Here is a 19,528-nt window from a genome sequence, read left to right as displayed (position 1 = left end):
TGTTACACTGTTTAGCTGTTATTTTAGCCATGGTGGACAGCTCAACTCACTTTTTCTTCAGTGCAAATTCATATTAATCTGCACATAATGACTTAACTTAAAAAAATCATAAAATACACCAACTATGTCATTTGAAACAAGCACGTATATGGACATTCAAGAGATTTGAGTTTACATTGACTGCCTTTGCTCAAGTCTCACTTGGCCAGTCATCTCTCTAACATGATTTTACATCTGGAGAAAATCATGAGGATTTTTGGCTTAAATTTGAGTGGAACTTTTTATTGGGGCAGATGCAAACTCACATTAAAATTTTATATTCCAAATTGTGCTGAAGTATGCTTAATTAAACTGCACTTAAAAGCATTTGTCTGTTCATCTGCCCGTCCATCCTTTCAAAATAGTGCACTATAAATTAAATGATTACTGTAACTTTTGTAACCTTCTTGTTCTTCACAGTATCATATGTGTTTTGTTTCCAGTTTTGTTCTCCCGTCTTGTCTATGATCCTTGTTTTTGATTTGTTTTTATTTGTTCCTATTGTTTTGCCTATTATTTTGTGTATATGTACCCGTTTGTTGCTGTGTTCTTCTGAGTTTTGCCAATCTCATGCATAAAACCGTTCTGGTTTTGTATGTGTATGATCTTGTCCTCTGTTTTTGTGACCTAGTTCCTTGTTTTCCAGTGTTTATATATAAATATTGTTTTTCTGTTTTCGAGCCTTGTGTATTTTCTGGATAGTGATTATGGATTTTACTCTAAATTAAATATTTATTCATTTACCCGGCATCACAATTACACATTATTTTTGTCACAAGAGCTAAATCACAATGTAAATAAAGTCCAACTGACGTCCCAAACTACAAACTACTTTGTGTTACAGAGAGAGCACTAATTAGACTGTGATTTGGGACACAGCTCGCTTTATACGCCGTCAGTTCCTCAAGTTCCACTATCATGAGTTTTAAGTATCTTAAATTAAAGCATAGCTTGTTCCCACCCTAATCTGATTCCATTTTTATTTACCTTTAATATAAAATTATTTAATATAAAAGTCTTTCCAGACGAGCTAATCGGAGATAAATTAGTTTTTTTTAATGTATATTTGTATTAAAATGCCACGTAACTGAAGTTGTGACGCACAACGAAGAGAAAAGGGCTATAAATTTAATATTATTTTTGCTCAGGTATCTAAAATTGAGATGTTTTTGTGTATGTGCTGTGAATGAAAGTCCTCCGGTGTTAAACAGCGACAATTATGAGAACGATTGTGGGTGGAGCCACGTTGAATTTTAGCGATTTTGCTGCAACTTAACTCCAGACATCGAATCTAGTTAGAGATGGCGACTGGCTTCGTAAGACTATTGTAAAATAAGAGTAAAACTCCAAAAAGAAACAGTACTTGCTTATAAATTGTAACGGTTATACAGTGAAAAATAAAGCATTTATTTATGATATTTATACTGTAGTATGCTATTAATACTATTTTAGTTTTCTGTGTGTTGTTTGTACCTGCTGGTCCGACCGGTTTTGAGGGTTTGAACACCGCACTGAAGCAAACTTTAGCAGTAAAACAGGACACCATCCGTCCACCGAAGCTACACGTCTTACTCAAAATGCTGATCCTGTCTGGGTTGAATGTGACCTTGGCCGTCACAACAGCAACTCCTCTGGTCCTAAAACCAAACAGCAAACATTTACATTCCAAGTAAGTTATTTATTTTAATGACAAGGTTTACTTATCCTTAATGTAATAATCTTTGTGTAGATTCTTAAGTAGATTTTTACATCTGAGGTCCTGTTGGTTCCCAGTTGTACAGACCGATATTGCCTCCAACTGATTAAACTTATGTTAAAATACATGTCAACATAAACCAGATGCTAAGAATGTCAAGAATACAATAAGTAGTCACTCGGCTGTAAGGCAACGATGAAAAAAATATTAGGTTCCTGGGTCCAAACATTAAATCCAGCCAAGTTCTTGATTAGTCACACACAGTGTCTTGGGATCCAGGACTTCGAACACATCAGTGAAGGTCCAGATGGGAAAGATTTACAGTTAAACTCATACAGATGGTCTTTACATTCATAACTTAGGAGAGGAGTTTCTTCCTTTTTAAGCTGCCCCACCGGCATCATGTCATCTAATTCCCTCCCTCTGAATATGTGCTGTTCGTGAGTTTTAGTCCATAGCTGAAGACAAAATGATTTAAAGCCTTAAACAACCACTCCATACGTTAGCTACAAATCTGGGTGAAAAATAAATGATATTCATTAATTTTGGTACTGCTAAAAAGATTGCATTTTAATAGAATCTTAAACAAGAACTTATTCCCAGAAAATGTGAATGTATGTGGTAAAGTACTGTAGGCTTATACTAGACCTTAATACTGATATAAACCTAAGCTCATTAACCAAACTGCTTTCAAATACATTGTTCTCTCTATAAATTAACTGCTCTAAACTAAACTTTAACCATTTGGATTTTTATACAGTGGGGCCAAAAAGTATTTAGTCAGCCACTGATTGTGCAAGTTCTCCTACTTAGAAAGATGAGAGAGGTCTGTAATTTTCATCATAGGTACACTTCAACTATGAGAGACAAAATGAGAAAAAAAAACCCAGGAAATCACATTTTAGGATTTGTAAAGAATTTATTTGTAAATTATGGTGGAAAATAAGTATTTGGTCAATAACAAAATTTCAACTCAATACTTTGTAACATAACCTTTGTTGGAAATGACAGAGGTCAAACGTTTCCTGTAAGTCTTCACCAGGTTTGCACACACTGTAGCTGGTATTTTGGCCCATTCCTGCATGCAGATCTCCTCTAGAGCAGTGATGTTTTGGGGCTGTCGCTGGGCAACACGGACTCCACACATTTTCTATGGGGTTGAGGTCTGGAGACTGGCTAGGCCACTCCAGGACCTTGAAATGCTTTTTACGGAGCCACTTCTTCGTTGCCCGAGCGGTGTGTTTGGGATCATTGTCATGCTGGAAGACCCAGCCACGTTTCATCCTCAATGCTCTCACTGATGGAAGGAGGTTTTGGCTAAAAATCTCACGATACATGGCCCCGTTCATTCTTCCCTTAACACGGATCAGTCGTCCTGTCCCCTTTGCAGAAAAACAGCCCCAAAGCATGATGTTTCCACCCCCATGCTTCACAGTAGGTATGGTGTTCTTGGGATGCAACTCAGCATTCTTCTACCTCCAAACGCGACGAGTTGAGTTTTTACCAAAAAGTTCCATTTTGGTTTCATCTGACCACATGATATTCTCCCAATCCTCTTCTGGATCATCCATATGCTCTCTGGCAAACATCAGACGGGCCTGGACATGTACTGGCTTAAGCAGGGGGACACGCCTGGCACTGCAAGATTTGAGTCCCTCTCGGCGTAGTGTGTATACTGATGGTAGCCTTTGTTACTTTGGTCCCAGCTCTCTGCAGGTCATTCATCAGGTCCCTCCGTGTAGTTCTGGGATATTTTGCTCAACGTTCTCATGATCATTTTGACCCCACGGGATCGAGGGAGATTATCAATGGTCTTGTATGTCTTCCATTTTCTTACAATTGCTCCCACAGTTGATTTATTCACACCAACCTGCTTGCCTATTGTAGATTCACTCTTCCCAGCCTGGTGCAGGTCTACAATTTTCTTCCTGGTGTCCTTCGACAGCTCTTTGGTATTGGCCATGGTTGACTGTTTGAGGCTGTGGACAGGTGACTTTTATACAGATAACGATGTCAAACAGGTGCCATTAATACAGGTAACGAGTGGAGGACAGAAGAGCTTCTTAAAGAAGAAGTTACAGGTCTGTGAGAGCCAGAAATCTTGCTTGTTTGTTATTGACCAATTACTTATTTTCCACCATAATTTACAAATAAATTCTTTAAAAATCCTACAATGTGATTTCCTGGATTTTTTTTTCTCATTTTGTCTCTCATAGTTGAAGTGTACCTATGATGAAAATTACAGACCTCTCTCATCTTTCTAAGTAGGAGAACCTGCACAATCAGTGGCTGCCCCACTGTATGTCTGCTTTATTAGTGCTGAAAAGGCTACTAACATTAACCACTAACAAACAAAACACCCAATAAGTACAAGATGGGAAAGATCTTCAGCAGCAAAAAGATTCACCAAAGCTGTAGCACCTTCCCATAACGGCTAAAAATAATAAATTTTAATACAATCTGACCCAATAACTAATACAGAGGAAATGTGAATGTATGTGGTAAAGTACCATAGGCTAATACTAGACAATAATACTAATATAAACCTAAGCTCACCACCCTAACAGCTTCAAAATATAAATTACCTAGACTAAACTTAAACCTTAACCGTTTGTATTTGGATTTTTTTTAATATGTCTGCTTTAATAGGGCTGAAAATGCTACTAATATTAACCACTGACAAACAAAACACCCAATAAGTACAAGAAGGGAAAGATCTTCTGCAGCCGAGAGACTCACCAAAGCTGAAGCACCTTCCCATAACTGCCCACTGAGACGTCCGGGATTGTGTCTCCATTTAGGTCTCCACTGGCATCCAACGAACGTCCGAAGAATTTTAAGTTCGGGTCCAGCTTTGCTCCAATAATTTTCTAAGAATTATTAGGAAAAGAAATTTATCAAGAAAGGTGATTTTCCGTCCTGTACAGTGTGATTGTGTGACAGCTCAACTTTATCTGTCATACAGTCACAGCAATTAGTGTCTTAGTAAATTGTTGGGCCACCACAAGCCTTTAACACAGCTTTTATTTTCCTGTATGTACATCCTACAAGTCTGATGGAACAGTTTTGATGGTAGTGGTATAGAACGATGTCCAACATGCCAGGTTTAAATCTTGACTAGGTCTTTAACTGTGTTAGGATTTGGTTAAGGTAAAAGCCGTAGAGTATGATTTATCATTTGCTAAAACTCTGGGACTCTCTACCACTGGGTGTGCTTCAGTCTCCTTTTTTAAAAAGCAATTATAGATGTACCTTTTTTCAGATAGGTAATTTTATAATTGTATGTGTATGCATATACAGTATAAGCATGTATGTATGTATATGTACATATTATTAGCTTTATTATTTAATTTCTTCATTTTTTCTGTTTATTGGCTTGTCATTTATGATATTTTGATTAATTAATGTGCTGTTTTATGGTCTGTGGTTGTACAGTGTCCTTAAATATTTTAAAATAATAATAATTATTATTATTGTTATTATTATTATTATCGTTATTATTATTGTTATTGTTATTATTATTATTAAGAAAATAAATTTATCAAGCTGGGATTTCGAATGCATCTGGCTGGGCTGGGTGGCTACATGAACAACGATTGGCTGTTGTTCACAGGGTGGGATGAGCCGGACCAGAGTTCCTCATAACTGGTGCAATTACGACCTCTGCTGGCTGATTGATGGCGCCTGAGCAGGGTTGGGGAATAATGCTGATCAGGGTGTGGCTCTCCGTGCACAGGTGAAAAGATGCAGTCGGTAAAGCTCCTCAGTCAGCAGTGGAGGGTAGCATCGGTAGAGGTGAAGCATGACGCAATCAGGGTAATTGAATACGACTAAATTAGGGGAGAAAATTGGGGAAAAATTTGGAGAAAAAGAGAAAAAAAAAGTATTCTTCTGACCCGTACAGTACATTTTGTGGGTGGATCTTTACCTGTGAGCTCTGCTTTCTGATAGTTTTCAAGTCTCCGTTAAAGATATAAATAGCTCCCCGGTTGTGGTCCTCCAGCGGAGCTCCGACGACCACATCAGTGAAGCCATCGAGGTTGAGGTCAGGAGCAGCAGAGATGGCCATCCCAAATCGAGCGTTCTCCATGGGAGAGGAGCCTTCCAGAAAACCCTGGCTGCTCAACACACCCTGCAGCCAGACAAGAGCAGATTAAAGAAAACACCAAATGAACTTTAAGCTGATACTTCAGTTACCTGTGGTGACAGAATTCCAAAATTACACTATAATAAGACACTTAGAGTCAGAGCTGAAGTTAGTAAGAAGATGATAGTTTATTCTCTGCAGAGGATCCAAACAGTCAGCAAAGCGTATGCAGGCTGAAGGACAAATTTTCTTTTTTATAGATAGAGGTTCAACCCTATATAGATAAGAGGAATGATGTTGTTAAACTGTTAACTTGCTATCAAGCAGAAGTGGAATATTCTGTTCTAGTACTTCGTGTTCATTTCACATATTCTGTAGCTTAAACAGTATAAACAAACTTATTCAAGGTTCGAGTTTCAGTGACAAACAACTTAATTTTTTCTTCCACGACAACTCCTCCCCATGTCACTTGGACACTCGAAACCTTCTACATTCTGAGGAAAAAAGAATAAAAAAAAAAAAAAAAAAAAAAAAAAAATAAAATCAGGTAAATAAATGAGATTAGCATAATGGTGGAGTGTGAGAGCGAAAAACACAACTGGCAGTCAAAACTTTCAAAAGATACGTTCTTTTACCAACTAGAAGGGAAAACTCTCTCACGATCAGAAGCTTACGCTGGTAATGGAGAAGATGTAGACTTTGCCCGTCTCCTTCTTATGTTCACTCATGTACATTGGAGCTCCAACAAGCAGAAGGTCGGTAATGCCATCACGATCCACATCCAGAGGACAGAGCACACTGCCAAAGTACGAACCGATCTGCAAACCAGTCAAAAACCAGGTTCATTTATCTAGTCGTGTAAAATTAATATTGCTTTTGTCCCTGTACTTCACACACAGAAATTTATTTTGGCTCTCTGAGGCTTTTAATAAAGTCAGATATTCACAAAAAACAAAATGCAAATAAATGCAGAATAGGTCAGTATTTAAAAGATGATGATAATGTGAAATAAGCCACGGTACCTGATCTCCTCGTTGTGAGTCTTTAATGATGGGTTGGTTCTGATCTTTGACCGTGTACACAACAATCTGACCAGTGTGGTTGGACCGAGGAGCACCGGCCACAAAGTATTCTGTGGAACCGCTATAGAGCGTGGTCACTGAATAACCTGAACACCCACACACAAAAGATAATAAACTATAAAATAAATTTTTTTTTAAATAAAATATATATAAAATAAAATTTTTATTTTAAGCTACTTGTACAAATCCATAGTCAGGCTTATTTTGACCCTGTTTTTTCTCATTGGTTAGTAGTTACTATGAAGACCATAAGTGACTTTTATTGCATTTACATTTTTGGCATTTAGGAGATGCTTTTATTATCCAAAGCAACTTACAGTAGTGTACCAGTATATTGTATAAGCAATTTAAGGTTAAGGACCTTGCTCAAGGGCCCAACAGTGGCAACCTGGCAGTGGTGGGGCTTGAACCATCGACCTTTCGATTACTAGTCGAGTAACTTAACCTCTAAGCTACACAGTTCATGACTGATGTACAGTATTAATTTGGGTGTAAAAATGCAGATTCTGGTGCAGTAATGAGCTAAATTGTTTATCAGATGTGGCACAGATTCCACAAGGTGTAAAATACATTCCTTTAATATTTAGTTTTTTATGACATGCTGCTGGAGATTACACTTTGGAGCTCCCTCTGTATTATACTCAGTGTGCTTTTTTGGATATTCAGGTGTAGTGAAACCCATCTGCCAATTGTCATCAGACCTCTTTCATCCACCAGGAGTTTTCAGTTGTCTGCCACTTTCTTGATGTTTTATATTTTTTGGACCATTCTGTGTAAACTGTAGTGACTGTTGTATGTAAAAATCCCAAGAGATCATTAGCTTATTTGGCACCAACAACAGATAAACATTAACTGAAGCGCTTGCCCTGAGTCTGTATGATTTATGCACTCCATTGCTGCCATGTAGAAATTACATGAATAGAGAAGTGCATATGTTCCTAATTAAGTGGCTGTTAGTGTATGTACAGTGTTATGAAAAAGTTTAGACATCTATGACAACATTCCAGGTTGTTTTTCTAATAAAGAAATAGGTTAAGTCCACAGAAATATAGCAAAATAAAAAAATGACCTGTCCAAACAAATACATGAATATGCAACACAAATCCCTATATTTGTAGTCCAAACTCAAAAGGACACCAAACACCAAACATTTGAGCAATCTTACGTAAGAACGCAAACAACTACATATTTATTACTCTTTTTTAATACTTAGTAATAAAAGAATCATGCTCACCCAACAGTGAACTATGGTTTTGGTCCTTCAGGGTTTCTTCAAATGCTGATCTTGGGAAAATTGCTGATTTCTCAGCAGTTTTGTGAACCACAGTTCCAGTCCATCCATACGCACCAACTGCACCCAGCATCATCACATCCTGCAAACACCCAAAAACTTGGTTTAATGCATAAGATCATTGTTAAAAAAAAATAAACTATAAGTGGTGGAATTAAAGCAGACACCTTGTTTTTGGTCTGGTGTGCACTGAACCCAACTTGGGACATCTCCATCTGGAACTCACTGGCTGTACCTGCAGCTGTACCTGTAAATCAATGCAAATCAGCTGTTACACCTACAGTTAGTGGACAGCAATGATGAGTTTACAGATTATGCTAAAGGATGGACAAAAAACAGAACCCCCTAACAGAACAGCTTTGAAGTCTGAAATAAAATATTGCAGGTCTTTTAGAAATGAAAGAGCTTAAGATCTATTTGACAACATGCACTCCAAACCTTTGGTAAGTAAGTAAGTTTAATGGTACTCAGATGTGGTTGAAAGACCATATATGTAGTAGCTTAACACACACACACACATACACACATGATGCATGGCTGTAAATGTAACTTCACTACAATTTTATATAATCTCAAATAGCTGTGCTTTTTGTATAAATATATATAATACAGGTATATACATGTAGAAGTATGTAGGCACCTGACCATGGGCTTGTAGCACAACCACAGTCATTAATATGGAGTTGCATCTTATAACAGTTACCAACTACAACAGCATTAACTATCCTGTTGTGCCCATTTAATCCATTTAATCAAAAGAGCATTTGTAAGGTCAAGTACTGACATTCCAATTCATCCCAAAGGTTTTCAACTGGGTTGAGCTCAGAGGGCTCTATGTAAGCTCCTGAAATTCCTCCACAGCAAACCAAGTCTTAAGGAAACTTGTTTGGTGCAAGGGGGCACAAAACAGGAAAATAACTTTCCTAAACTATTTCCACATTTACCTATTGACTATATGATTGATTTTATATAGCTGTTTGCAAATGGCCTGGCTAAAATACCTAAACTCAATAGAAGTTCCACATACTTACGGCTATATAGTGTACCTGTAAATTAAAGTAGTCATTATTTAAAAATATGTACCTTCAATATTAAAGATTCGATCTCCCAGAGAGCCTGCGATCTCAGAGAGAGCCGCCTCCTCAGACACGTTAAAATAAAACTTCATGGTTGGTTTACTGGCGATCGACTGAATCTCTTTGATCAATTTTGTGGTGTCAATGTTATTCCTGGTGTAGTAACCAAGCACCTGAAAAATAAAAAAGAAAGAAGGCTTAGCATCAGTACCCGTCTGTAAGTCTGTGGCTCCTTTGACAAAGACATTTTGTTAAAAATAATGTAGTCTTGGTTTTTAACAGTCCAGGTAAAGAGGGCTTGGACTCTCTTCTTGTACCTGTCAGTCCAAAAAGAAGTCTGGCCTTTGTGCCTGAAGGTTACAGTGAAGGAGGCACTGCCTGACTAACTGTCAGTCTAAAGAATGATGCACAACCTCTGTGCCTACTGGTTAAATTAGGAAGGTTTAGCCAATGTACCTGTTAGTCCACAGAAAAAAGAACCAATATGTAAGACTTTAAACATACTCACAGCAATGCCAAAGCGAGTGATGATATCTTTATCGCATGCAGTAATAACTTTGTCTGTCAGAGAGAAATCATGCGACTCCCCGTCCGTTACGACTACCATCACTTTACTCGCGCCTGGACGTCCTCCGTTTTGAGGCAGGAAAGCATTCGCCCTGTTATTATTAACAATTAACAATAATCAGTGATTAGCAACAACAGCTGCAGACCTGAAGGCGACTCAGCTGAACGTCCAGAGGATCAGACATACCTGGCATACTCGATAGCTGTGAACGTATTTGTTCTCAGTCCCCCTCTCTGATCAATAGCTGAAGCCGCCTGAATCATCGACTCTTTCGTTTCATGAGTATTCAGAAAAAATTCAACCACAGGAGTATTGCCATACTGGATAACGGAGACCTGCGTCAACATGGAGAATCATTTTTACATTCTTTATTCTACCTACAATTAAAATCATAAGTCATGTTAGGCTTGATTGATACTTGCCTGGGTTTTTTGAGGTCCAACGTCAAGATTCTCTATGAGTTTCTTTAAAAATGCCACAACTGGTGGCCACGGATAAATACTGTTAGATCCGTCCAAAATTATAGCAACATCCATCGGGCCACTACAAGCTGTGAGGAAAATATTATAAACATATAAGTATTTATATGCGGCAGAAGGTAAATTAGATAGATTGTGGTGTGAGTATGATGTTAATAAGCAGCATGATTCATTCATGTTCCAACAGCACACCATAAAACAATGTGGCACTAATGCAAAGCACATTTCGCAATTACCATAAGTTAATCAAGGTTGGGCTGAAACTTAGTAAAGAAACCCTGTATTCTGTACAAACCCCCAACCCAAATCTGTGCAGGTCAGGAGCACATTTTTAACAGGGTGCCAGTCCATCCCAGGGTATCACACACTCCCTCACTAATTTACATTTGATCACAACTATTATTAGTGTTCAAGTAAACACACTCCTCATGAGGGAGGGGAGGAGAGATATGAAGAAGAGAGAACATAAGAAGACAGAAAGAAGACAGAACATGTAACAGCAAGAAAAGAAAAAAGAGAAAGAAAAAAAGAATAAAGGGAAAAGAAAAAATACAAAAAATACAAAAGAATACAGAACAACAAAAAGAAAACAAAGAAAGAAATAAAGATGAGAAGAAGAAAGGCGTATTCCTACTTGGATTTGCAGGAGAGAAGGCCGGCTGGGGGTCGAACAGAGGACTCACTTCTGCACACACTCCTGTATAGAAATACTGAGTACCACATTTCTGAGCCCACAGAGGACCACAAGTCTGAAACACACATGAACACACCGGAACAAGAGAAATTAAATGTACACATCTCCTTCTCCTCAGAAATGACATTTTAAGAGCCTTATGTTGCTAATAATGATTTTAAAAAATCTCCTAACCTCCTATTGAGCTTTCGGTTGATGCAGCAGTTAATAAGTGTCTATACCGAGCATTCAGAATGTATTCAGAGTGTTATTGCTTATCTTATTGGGCAAATGGATGTTTTGAATGGATATAATTTTTGTTTTTGCTCATAAAGTTACAATTAATCACCTAAAATGATGAAGTGAAAACTTTTCTCCCATTTCATCACTTCAAGTTTTATGAAAATTAATCGTATTTAGACTCATTATTTAATGCTTGTAAAAAGCCCCAATTTGGCAGCAATTGCAGCTGTAAGTCTTACAAGCTTTTCACACCTAGTTCATCATAGTTCATCACTTTTGTCATGGCAGATCCTCTTAAGTGTTGTAAGACACTTAAACTGCCAACTTTAGGTTTTAATAGTGTTTAGGTCTGGATTTAGGCTAGCCCACTGAAGGAAATGTTAAATATTGCCTTAAAGCCACTCCAGTGTTGTTTTGGTTATATGCTTCAGGTGAAGTAGAAAGATTTTTAAGGATGTTGCAGTTTTTGGCTGGATTCATCTTACAGATGCGGCCAGGTCTGGGCCTTTCTAAACTATGCTGAACCAATTCAAATTGCAGGTGGACAAAACATCTGTCAACGATAATTAAAGCAAACAGGATCCATCTGACCACAATTTGGAGTGCCACAATAAAGAGTCTGAATACTTTTAATAATAAAAAATTGTGCCGCTCAGGTGGCGCAGCAGTAAAACACGCTAGCACACCAGAGCTGGGATTTCGAATACATCGTATCAGATCTCAGCTCTGGGCTGAGCAGCTATATGAACAACATTTGGCTGTTGTTCATACAAGGTGGTGAGCCGGATAGGGACCTCATAACTGATGCAATTACAACCTCTGCTGGCTGACTGATGGCGTCTGCACAGAGTGGAGAAATAATGTTGATCAGGGTGTGGTTCTCCATGCACAAGCCTGATCACGTATGAACTCGCCTCGTGCAGGTGAAAAAAAATGCAGTCAGCTACTGCACACGTGTCGGAGGGGGCGTGTGTCAGTTTCTCTCCTCAATCAGGGGCGGGGGTCAGCATCAGTGGAGAGGAAGCATAACGCAATTGGGTAAAAATTGAGAAAATGCATAAAATAAAAATAATAAAATAATAAAAGATTGTGATTTTGATTTTTAAAAACTCTAAACTCTAAAATTTTCCACTACATTATTATGGGTGATTACCGGTAAATTGGTTGATAAAAACAATTAAATCCATTCAAAATCAGCTCTACAACAATAAAATGTGCTAAGAATTTGAGGAGTCTAAATACTTTGTGTACCAAGTGTGTATTTATATGATTATCATTGTTTGATACCATGATAGACTTACAAGGCGTAAGATTAAACTATTATGTTCAGAAAGCTGTGAAAGTAGCCACTCAGTTTAAGTTATGTTAATAGCCAAATTTTGTAAAGTCTTTTCCCAGTCATGTTTCCCAGTTTAGAATATGAGTAGTGACCCAAGACTAGTCAAGCTAAAACATCTAGAAGCAACAACAGCTCAGCCATAAAGCTCCATACATAAAGCACACAGCATGTAAAAATAATTTGTTGTGCGCAGCATTCACTACACAGATCAAACCTTAGCACAAGAACTTTTTCTTTAAAATAACCTCATGAGCTGAATAAATGAATAAACACTGTTAGATCTGTTTAGATTTTAAATCCAGTATTGGGTTCAGGTTTACCATAAATGCATTGTTTTTGGTGATTCGTGTGAGGGTCAGGCCCAGACTCATGTTGATGTTGATGTTCTCCACAGCTGGAATCTTCACAGAATCTGAAAAAAAGGTAAGTAGTTAATATAAAGCAGACGTGTAACAAATAATCTCAGAAATCAGCTCAACAGATTCAATCTGTACAGAAATGTTGGCTGTCAAGAGCTGTTAGTACGACAAAAATCAGCCCAGCTCATTGGTTTGGGTGACAGCAGCATATTGTGTTTCATATAAATCCTGAACCAGGTCGAATAATTGTGACCCTTAAGGTCTGTTTTGGTGGTAATAAAATATCTATAAAATATTTTAAGTTTCCATTCATTTGACTTTGATTATTGTTTGAAATTACATCATTATTTAGTTTTGGTACGTCATTACTAGCCCTAAATGTCCCAACCTTTTTTAGAATGTGTTGCAGGCCTGAAATGTACAGTGTATCACAAAAGTGAGTACACCCCTCACATTTCTGCAGATATTTAAGTATATCTTTTCATGGGACAACACTGACAAAATGACACTTTGACACAATGAAAAGTAGTCTGTGTGCAGCTTATATAACAGTGTAAATTTATTCTTCCCTCAAAATAACTCAATATACAGCCATTAATGTCTAAACCACCGGCAACAAAAGTGAGTACACCCCTTAGTGAAAGTTCCTGAAGTGTCAATATTTTGTGTGGCCACCATTATTTCCCAAAACTGCCTTAACTCTCCTGGGCATGGAGTTTACCAGAGCTTCACAGGTTGCCACTGGAATGCTTTTCCACTCCTCCATGACGACATCACGAAGCTGGCGGATATTCGAGACTTTGCGCTCCTCCACCTTCCGCTTGAGGATGCCCCAAAGATGTTCTATTCGGTTTAGGTCTGGAGACATGCTTGGCCAGTCCATCACCTTTACCCTCAGCCTCTTCAATAAAGCAGTGGTCGTCTTAGAGGTGTGTTTGGGGTCATTATCATGCTGGAACACTGCCCTGCGACCCAGTTTCCGGAGGGAGGGGATCATGCTCTGCTTCAGTATTTCACAGTACATATTGGAGTTCATGTGTCCCTCAATGAAATGTAACTCCCCAACACCTGCTGCACTCATGCAGCCCCAGACCATGGCATTCCCACCACCATGCTTGACTGTAGGCATGACACACTTATCTTTGTACTCCTCACCTGATTGCCGCCACACATGCTTGAGACCATCTGAATCAAACAAATTAATCTTGGTCTCATCAGACCATAGGACATGGTTCCAGTAATCCATGTCCTTTGTTGACATGTCTTCAGCAAACTGTTTGCGGGCTTTCTTGTGTAGAGACTTCAGAAGAGGCTTCCTTCTGGGGTGACAGCCATGCAGACCAATTTGATGTAGTGTGCGGCGTATGGTCCGAGCACTGACAGGCTGACCCCCCACCTTTTCAATCTCTGCAGCAATGCTGACAGCACTCCTGCGCCTATCTTTCAAAGACAGCAGTTGGATGTGACGCTGAGCACGTGCACTCAGCTTCTTTGGACGACCAACGCGAGGTCTGTTCTGAGTGGACCCTGCTCTTTTAAAACGCTGGATGATCTTGGCCACTGTGCTGCAGCTCAGTTTCAGGGTGTTGGCAATCTTCTTGTAGCCTTGGCCATCTTCATGTAGCGCAACAATTCGTCTTTTAAGATCCTCAGAGAGTTCTTTGCCATGAGGTGCCATGTTGGAACTTTCAGTGACCAGTATGAGAGAGTGTGAGAGCTGTACTACTAAATTGAACACACCTGCTCCCTATGCACACCTGAGACCTAGTAACACTAACGAGTCACATGACATTTTGGAGGGAAAATGACAAGCAGTGCTCAATTTGGACATTTAGGGGTGTAGTCTCTTAGGGGTGTACTCACTTTTGTTGCCGGTGGTTTAGACATTAATGGCTGTATATTGAGTTATTTTGAGGGAAGAATAAATTTACACTGTTATATAAGCTGCACACAGACTACTTTTCATTGTGTCAAAGTGTCATTTTGTCAGTGTTGTCCCATGAAAAGATATACTTAAATATCTGCAGAAATGTGAGGGGTGTACTCACTTTTGTGATACACTGTATATCACTCACTCACTTTCTTAACCGCTTATCCAGTTAGGGTAGCGGAGGGGTGCTGGAGCCTATCCCAGCTTTTCAATGAGTGCAAGGCACACAGTAACACCCTGGACACCACAAGGCAGACACACGCACACACGCACCCATTCACCTATAGGGCAATTCAGTGTCTCCAATTAACCTGGCTGCATGTTTTCGGACAGTGGGAGGAAACCGGAGCTCCCGAAGGAAACCCACGCAGACACGGGGTGAACATGCAAACTCCACACAGAAAGGACCCGGACCGCCCCGCCTGGGGATCGAACCCAGGACCTTCTTGCTGTGAGGCGACAGTGCTACCCACCGTGCCGCCCTGAAATGTATATTAACAAATGAAATGAAGTTGACCAGACAAAACATGAAATATCCTGGGTTCATGCTGTCTGAAGTGAAATAAAAGTCAAAGTAAATGTAAGAGACACTTTTTTGCTTATCTTTACTGATTTGGGGTTGTACAATAACAAGACACTTTTCCCAAAGCAACTTAAGCAACTCAAACAATTAAGGATTAAGGGATTTGTTCAAGGGCCAATATTTGCAAATTGGCGGTTGTGGAGCTTAAACCAGCAACCCTCTAATCACAAGTCCTTTAACTATTACCTTATTGCCCAAACCACTGAACCTCTGCCTTTCAAAAATATTTTGTAATTATTTGGGACCCACTGGCAGCTAAATTGTTGTTAAAAAGTCTAATCTACAATCACACTGCACTACATACACCAAATACTGTATGTCAGTTCCAGGACCGGCAGCATGAATGTTGTTTGGACTGGTGTGCTGGGAAGATGAGCTGGAAATGGGTGGCATTTTGAATCAAACAGTTGTTACAAAAAATGTTAATGCTGATAATCTAAAGATGCTTTACCAAACTGTCATTATTGTTAGTACCTTTAAATATCAGGTTATGACTAATTAAGAACACAGGAGGTCATTTGAAGGAAACCGTAGATGAATGAACTCACTCTGTAGGTTGAGTTTCTCACAAGTGGACGTAGATCCTGAAACTGAACATTTATATACGTCTCCCTTCCTGTTTCTGCTCATATCCTCGCCCAAAAATCCCCTCCATGGAGAGCCAACCAGTAACCTGCAACACAAAGACCCAAACAAAACATTAAACACACTGGGAAAAAAGAGACTAATGTTAGCTTGTTCTTGTTTCAGGCTTCATTCTACACAAAACATCTTGTATTGTGAAATGTTCATTTTAAAAGTTTTTAAGGGACATGGAAGTCGGGGCACTCCTGAACTTTGTTGACTATATGATTGGAACACGTTTTGTAGTAAACATTTTAATGAACATGGGTCCTTTAATATTTTTTTGTAACTTTTTTGTGGGTTGTCTAAATATGCATGATGTAATGGGTCAGAAAATACATACAGCATTTTAGACTCTATGTTCGAAGTGGTGAAACAGTCTGTGTAATTTAAAACTGCACTGTTCTATTAATGTTTTATTAATTTCTTTGATTTTATTGACTGATTGTTATTAACTACAGCTGATAACTTCTCTGAGCCCATATAAACAGGGTTAGTTTAATAAAATACAAAATAAAGTACTTGGTACTTCGCCAAGGTAAGTAAAATATCACCCTGTGCTAGGAAAACATTTTTCTAAATTATATAATTTAATATAATTTAGAGAAACACCAAAACATGTCTTACTTACTAGTTGTAAAAATGATGAAACATTCCCCAGTTTATTGACTTAAAAGCTGCTTTGTAAGACAAAGCTTCTGCTCTAAAGTCAGCACTTATAGCTCAACATAAGTTTGCTGCTGATCACATGGACAAAGAGAAAGTAGGAGCATCTTTTGCCACCATAGGCTAAATGATATGTTTTGTTTAGTGACATTTTGTATAAATAAGAATAACGTGTGGTCACAAGAAAGAAAGAAAGATAGATAGATAGATAGATAGATAGATAGATAGATAGATAGATAGATAGATAGATAGATAGATAGATAGATAGATAGATAGATAGATAGATAGATAGATAGATAGATAGATAGATAGACAGCAGACAGATACTGTAGACAGACAGACAGACAGACAGACAGATACTGTAGATAGATAGATAGATAGATAGATAGATAGATAGATAGATAGATAGATAGATAGATAGATAGATAGATAGATAGATAGATAGATAGATAGATAGACAGACAGACAGATACTGTAGATAGATAGATAGATAGATAGATAGATAGATAGATAGATAGATAGATAGATAGATAGATAGATAGATAGATAGACAGACATATACTGTAGATAGATAGATAGATAGATAGATAGATAGATAGATAGATAGATAGATAGATAGATAGATAGATAGATAGATAGATAGATAGATAGATAGATAGATAGATAGATAGATACTTTATTGATCCAGAAAGAAAATAAAGCCCCAGTAGCAAACTACAACAAAGAACTAAGAATTAACAGTACAAGTAGAAAACAAAAACAAACAGAACAGACATCCTTTTATTTTGGCCACAGCTAACATAAAGCATTCAGAATTATATACAGTGTATCACAAAAGTGAGTACACCCCTGACATTTCTGCAGATATTTAAGTATATCTTTACATGGGACAACACTGACAAAATGACACTTTGACACAATGAAAAGTAGTCTGTGTGCAGCTTATATAACAGTGTAAATTTATTCTTCCCTCAAAATAACTCAATATACAGCCATTAATGTCTAAACCACCGGCAACAAAAGTGAGTACACCCCTAAGAGACTACACCCCTAAATGTCCAAATTGAGCACTGCTTGTCATTTTCCCTCCAAAATGTCATGTGATTTGTTAGTGTTACTAGGTCTCAGGTGTGCATAGGGAGCAGGTGTGTTCAATTTAGTAGTACAGCTCTCACACTCTCTCATACTGGTCACTGAAAGTTCCAACATGGCACCTCATGGCAAAGAACTCTCTGAGGATCCTAAAAGACGAATTGTTGAGCTACATGAAGATGGCCAAGGCTACAAGAAGATTGCCAACACCCTGAAAATGGGCTGCAGCACAGTGGCCAAGATCATCCAGCGTTTTAAAAGAGCAGGGTCCACTCAGAACAGACCTCGCGTTGGTCGTCCAAAGAAGCTGAGTGCACGTGCTCAGCGTCACATCCAACTGCTGTCTTTGAAAGATAGGCGCAGGAGTGCTGTCAGCATTGCTGCAGAGATTGAAAAGGTGGGGGGTCAGCCTGTCAGTGCTCAGACCATACGCCGCACACTACATCAAATTGGTCTGCATGGCTGTCACCTCAGAAGGAAGCCTCTTCTGAAGTCTCTACACAAGAAAGCCTGCAAACAGTTTGCTGAAGACATGTCAACAAAGGACATGGATTACTGGAACCATGTCCTATGGTCTGATGAGACCAAGATTAATTTGTTTGGTTCAGATGGTCTCAAGCATGTGTGGCGGCAATCAGGTGAGGAGTACAAAGATAAGTGTGTCATGCCTACAGTCAAGCATGGTGGTGGGAATGCCATGGTCTGGGGCTGCATGAGTGCAGCAGGTGTTGGGGAGTTACATTTCATTGAGGGACACATGAACTCCAATATGTACTGTGAAATACTGAAGCAGAGCATGATCCCCTCCCTCCGGAAACTGGGTCGCAGGGCAGTGTTCCAGCATGATAATGACCCCAAACACACCTCTAAGATGACCACTGCTTTATTGAAGAGGCTGAGGGTAAAGGTGATGGACTGGCCAAGCATGTCTCCAGACCTAAACCCAATAGAACATCTTTGGGGCATCCTCAAGCGGAAGGTGGAGGAGCGCAAAGTCTCGAATATCCGCCAGCTCCGTGATGTCGTCATGGAGGAGTGGAAAAGCATTCCAGTGGCAACCTGTGAAGCTCTGGTAAACTCCATGCCCAGGAGAGTTAAGGCAGTTCTGGGAAATAATGATGGCCACACAAAATATTGACACTTCAGGAACTTTCACTAAGGGGTGTACTCACTTTTGTTGCCGGTGGTTTAGACATTAATGGCTGTATATTGAGTTATTTTGAGGGAAGAATAAATTTACACTGTTATATAAGCTGCACACAGACTACTTTTCATTGTGTCAAAGTGTCATTTTGTCAGTGTTGTCCCATGAAAAGATATACTTAAATATCTGCAGAAATGTGAGGGGTGTACTCACTTTTGTGATACACTGTATTTACTTTCAGGGGATTCATGTATACGGCTGTCCAAGAAAGGTGAGCTCTGCTTTAGGTAACCTAATAACCAAGTTTTAACTCAATCCCAGATATATCATCTTTGCATATCTCATTCCCATGGCTTATTAACTTAATAATCTCATTCCCACACCTTACTAAGTATTGTCCATGAATAAGGATTTTATTTATAAGGAATGTCACCATTTTGGCTTTGTAGTAAACAATCTCTGGTGCAGCCTAATTGTAATTTGTAGCAATAGCTTTTAGCCTGGGTCACTATATACTCCAAGACCCAAGTTATCAGGCATTACCTTTATAACCTTTT

The 19,528-nt window shown here is 38.8% G+C and overlaps 1 protein-coding gene across 1 annotated transcript in view; it reads right to left on the bottom strand.

Moving 5' to 3' along the window:
• Positions 1 to 19,528, bottom strand: part of itga2.2 (integrin, alpha 2 (CD49B, alpha 2 subunit of VLA-2 receptor), tandem duplicate 2) — a 46,172-nt gene that overhangs the window by 11,097 nt on the left and 15,547 nt on the right. Inside the window, exons 3-16 of the mRNA XM_063014017.1 lie at positions 15,994 to 16,118; positions 12,894 to 12,985; positions 10,953 to 11,067; positions 10,262 to 10,389; positions 10,026 to 10,174; positions 9,780 to 9,930; positions 9,279 to 9,444; positions 8,363 to 8,436; positions 8,139 to 8,277; positions 6,845 to 6,990; positions 6,497 to 6,640; positions 5,664 to 5,867; positions 4,475 to 4,605; positions 1,513 to 1,676 (exon numbers count right to left, since the gene is read on the bottom strand). Coding sequence (XP_062870087.1) covers positions 1,513 to 1,676; positions 4,475 to 4,605; positions 5,664 to 5,867; positions 6,497 to 6,640; positions 6,845 to 6,990; positions 8,139 to 8,277; positions 8,363 to 8,436; positions 9,279 to 9,444; positions 9,780 to 9,930; positions 10,026 to 10,174; positions 10,262 to 10,389; positions 10,953 to 11,067; positions 12,894 to 12,985; positions 15,994 to 16,118 — 1,928 coding nt within the window. The remainder of the gene's footprint in view (positions 1 to 1,512; positions 1,677 to 4,474; positions 4,606 to 5,663; positions 5,868 to 6,496; positions 6,641 to 6,844; positions 6,991 to 8,138; positions 8,278 to 8,362; positions 8,437 to 9,278; positions 9,445 to 9,779; positions 9,931 to 10,025; positions 10,175 to 10,261; positions 10,390 to 10,952; positions 11,068 to 12,893; positions 12,986 to 15,993; positions 16,119 to 19,528) is intronic.

The sequence above is a fragment of the Trichomycterus rosablanca genome, chromosome 18 (assembly GCF_030014385.1).
Source record: "Trichomycterus rosablanca isolate fTriRos1 chromosome 18, fTriRos1.hap1, whole genome shotgun sequence".
NCBI classification, from domain to species: domain Eukaryota; kingdom Metazoa; phylum Chordata; class Actinopteri; order Siluriformes; family Trichomycteridae; genus Trichomycterus; species Trichomycterus rosablanca.
The sequence above is the reverse complement of the archived record's forward strand: the minus strand, read 5'-3'. Positions and strand labels throughout refer to the sequence as shown.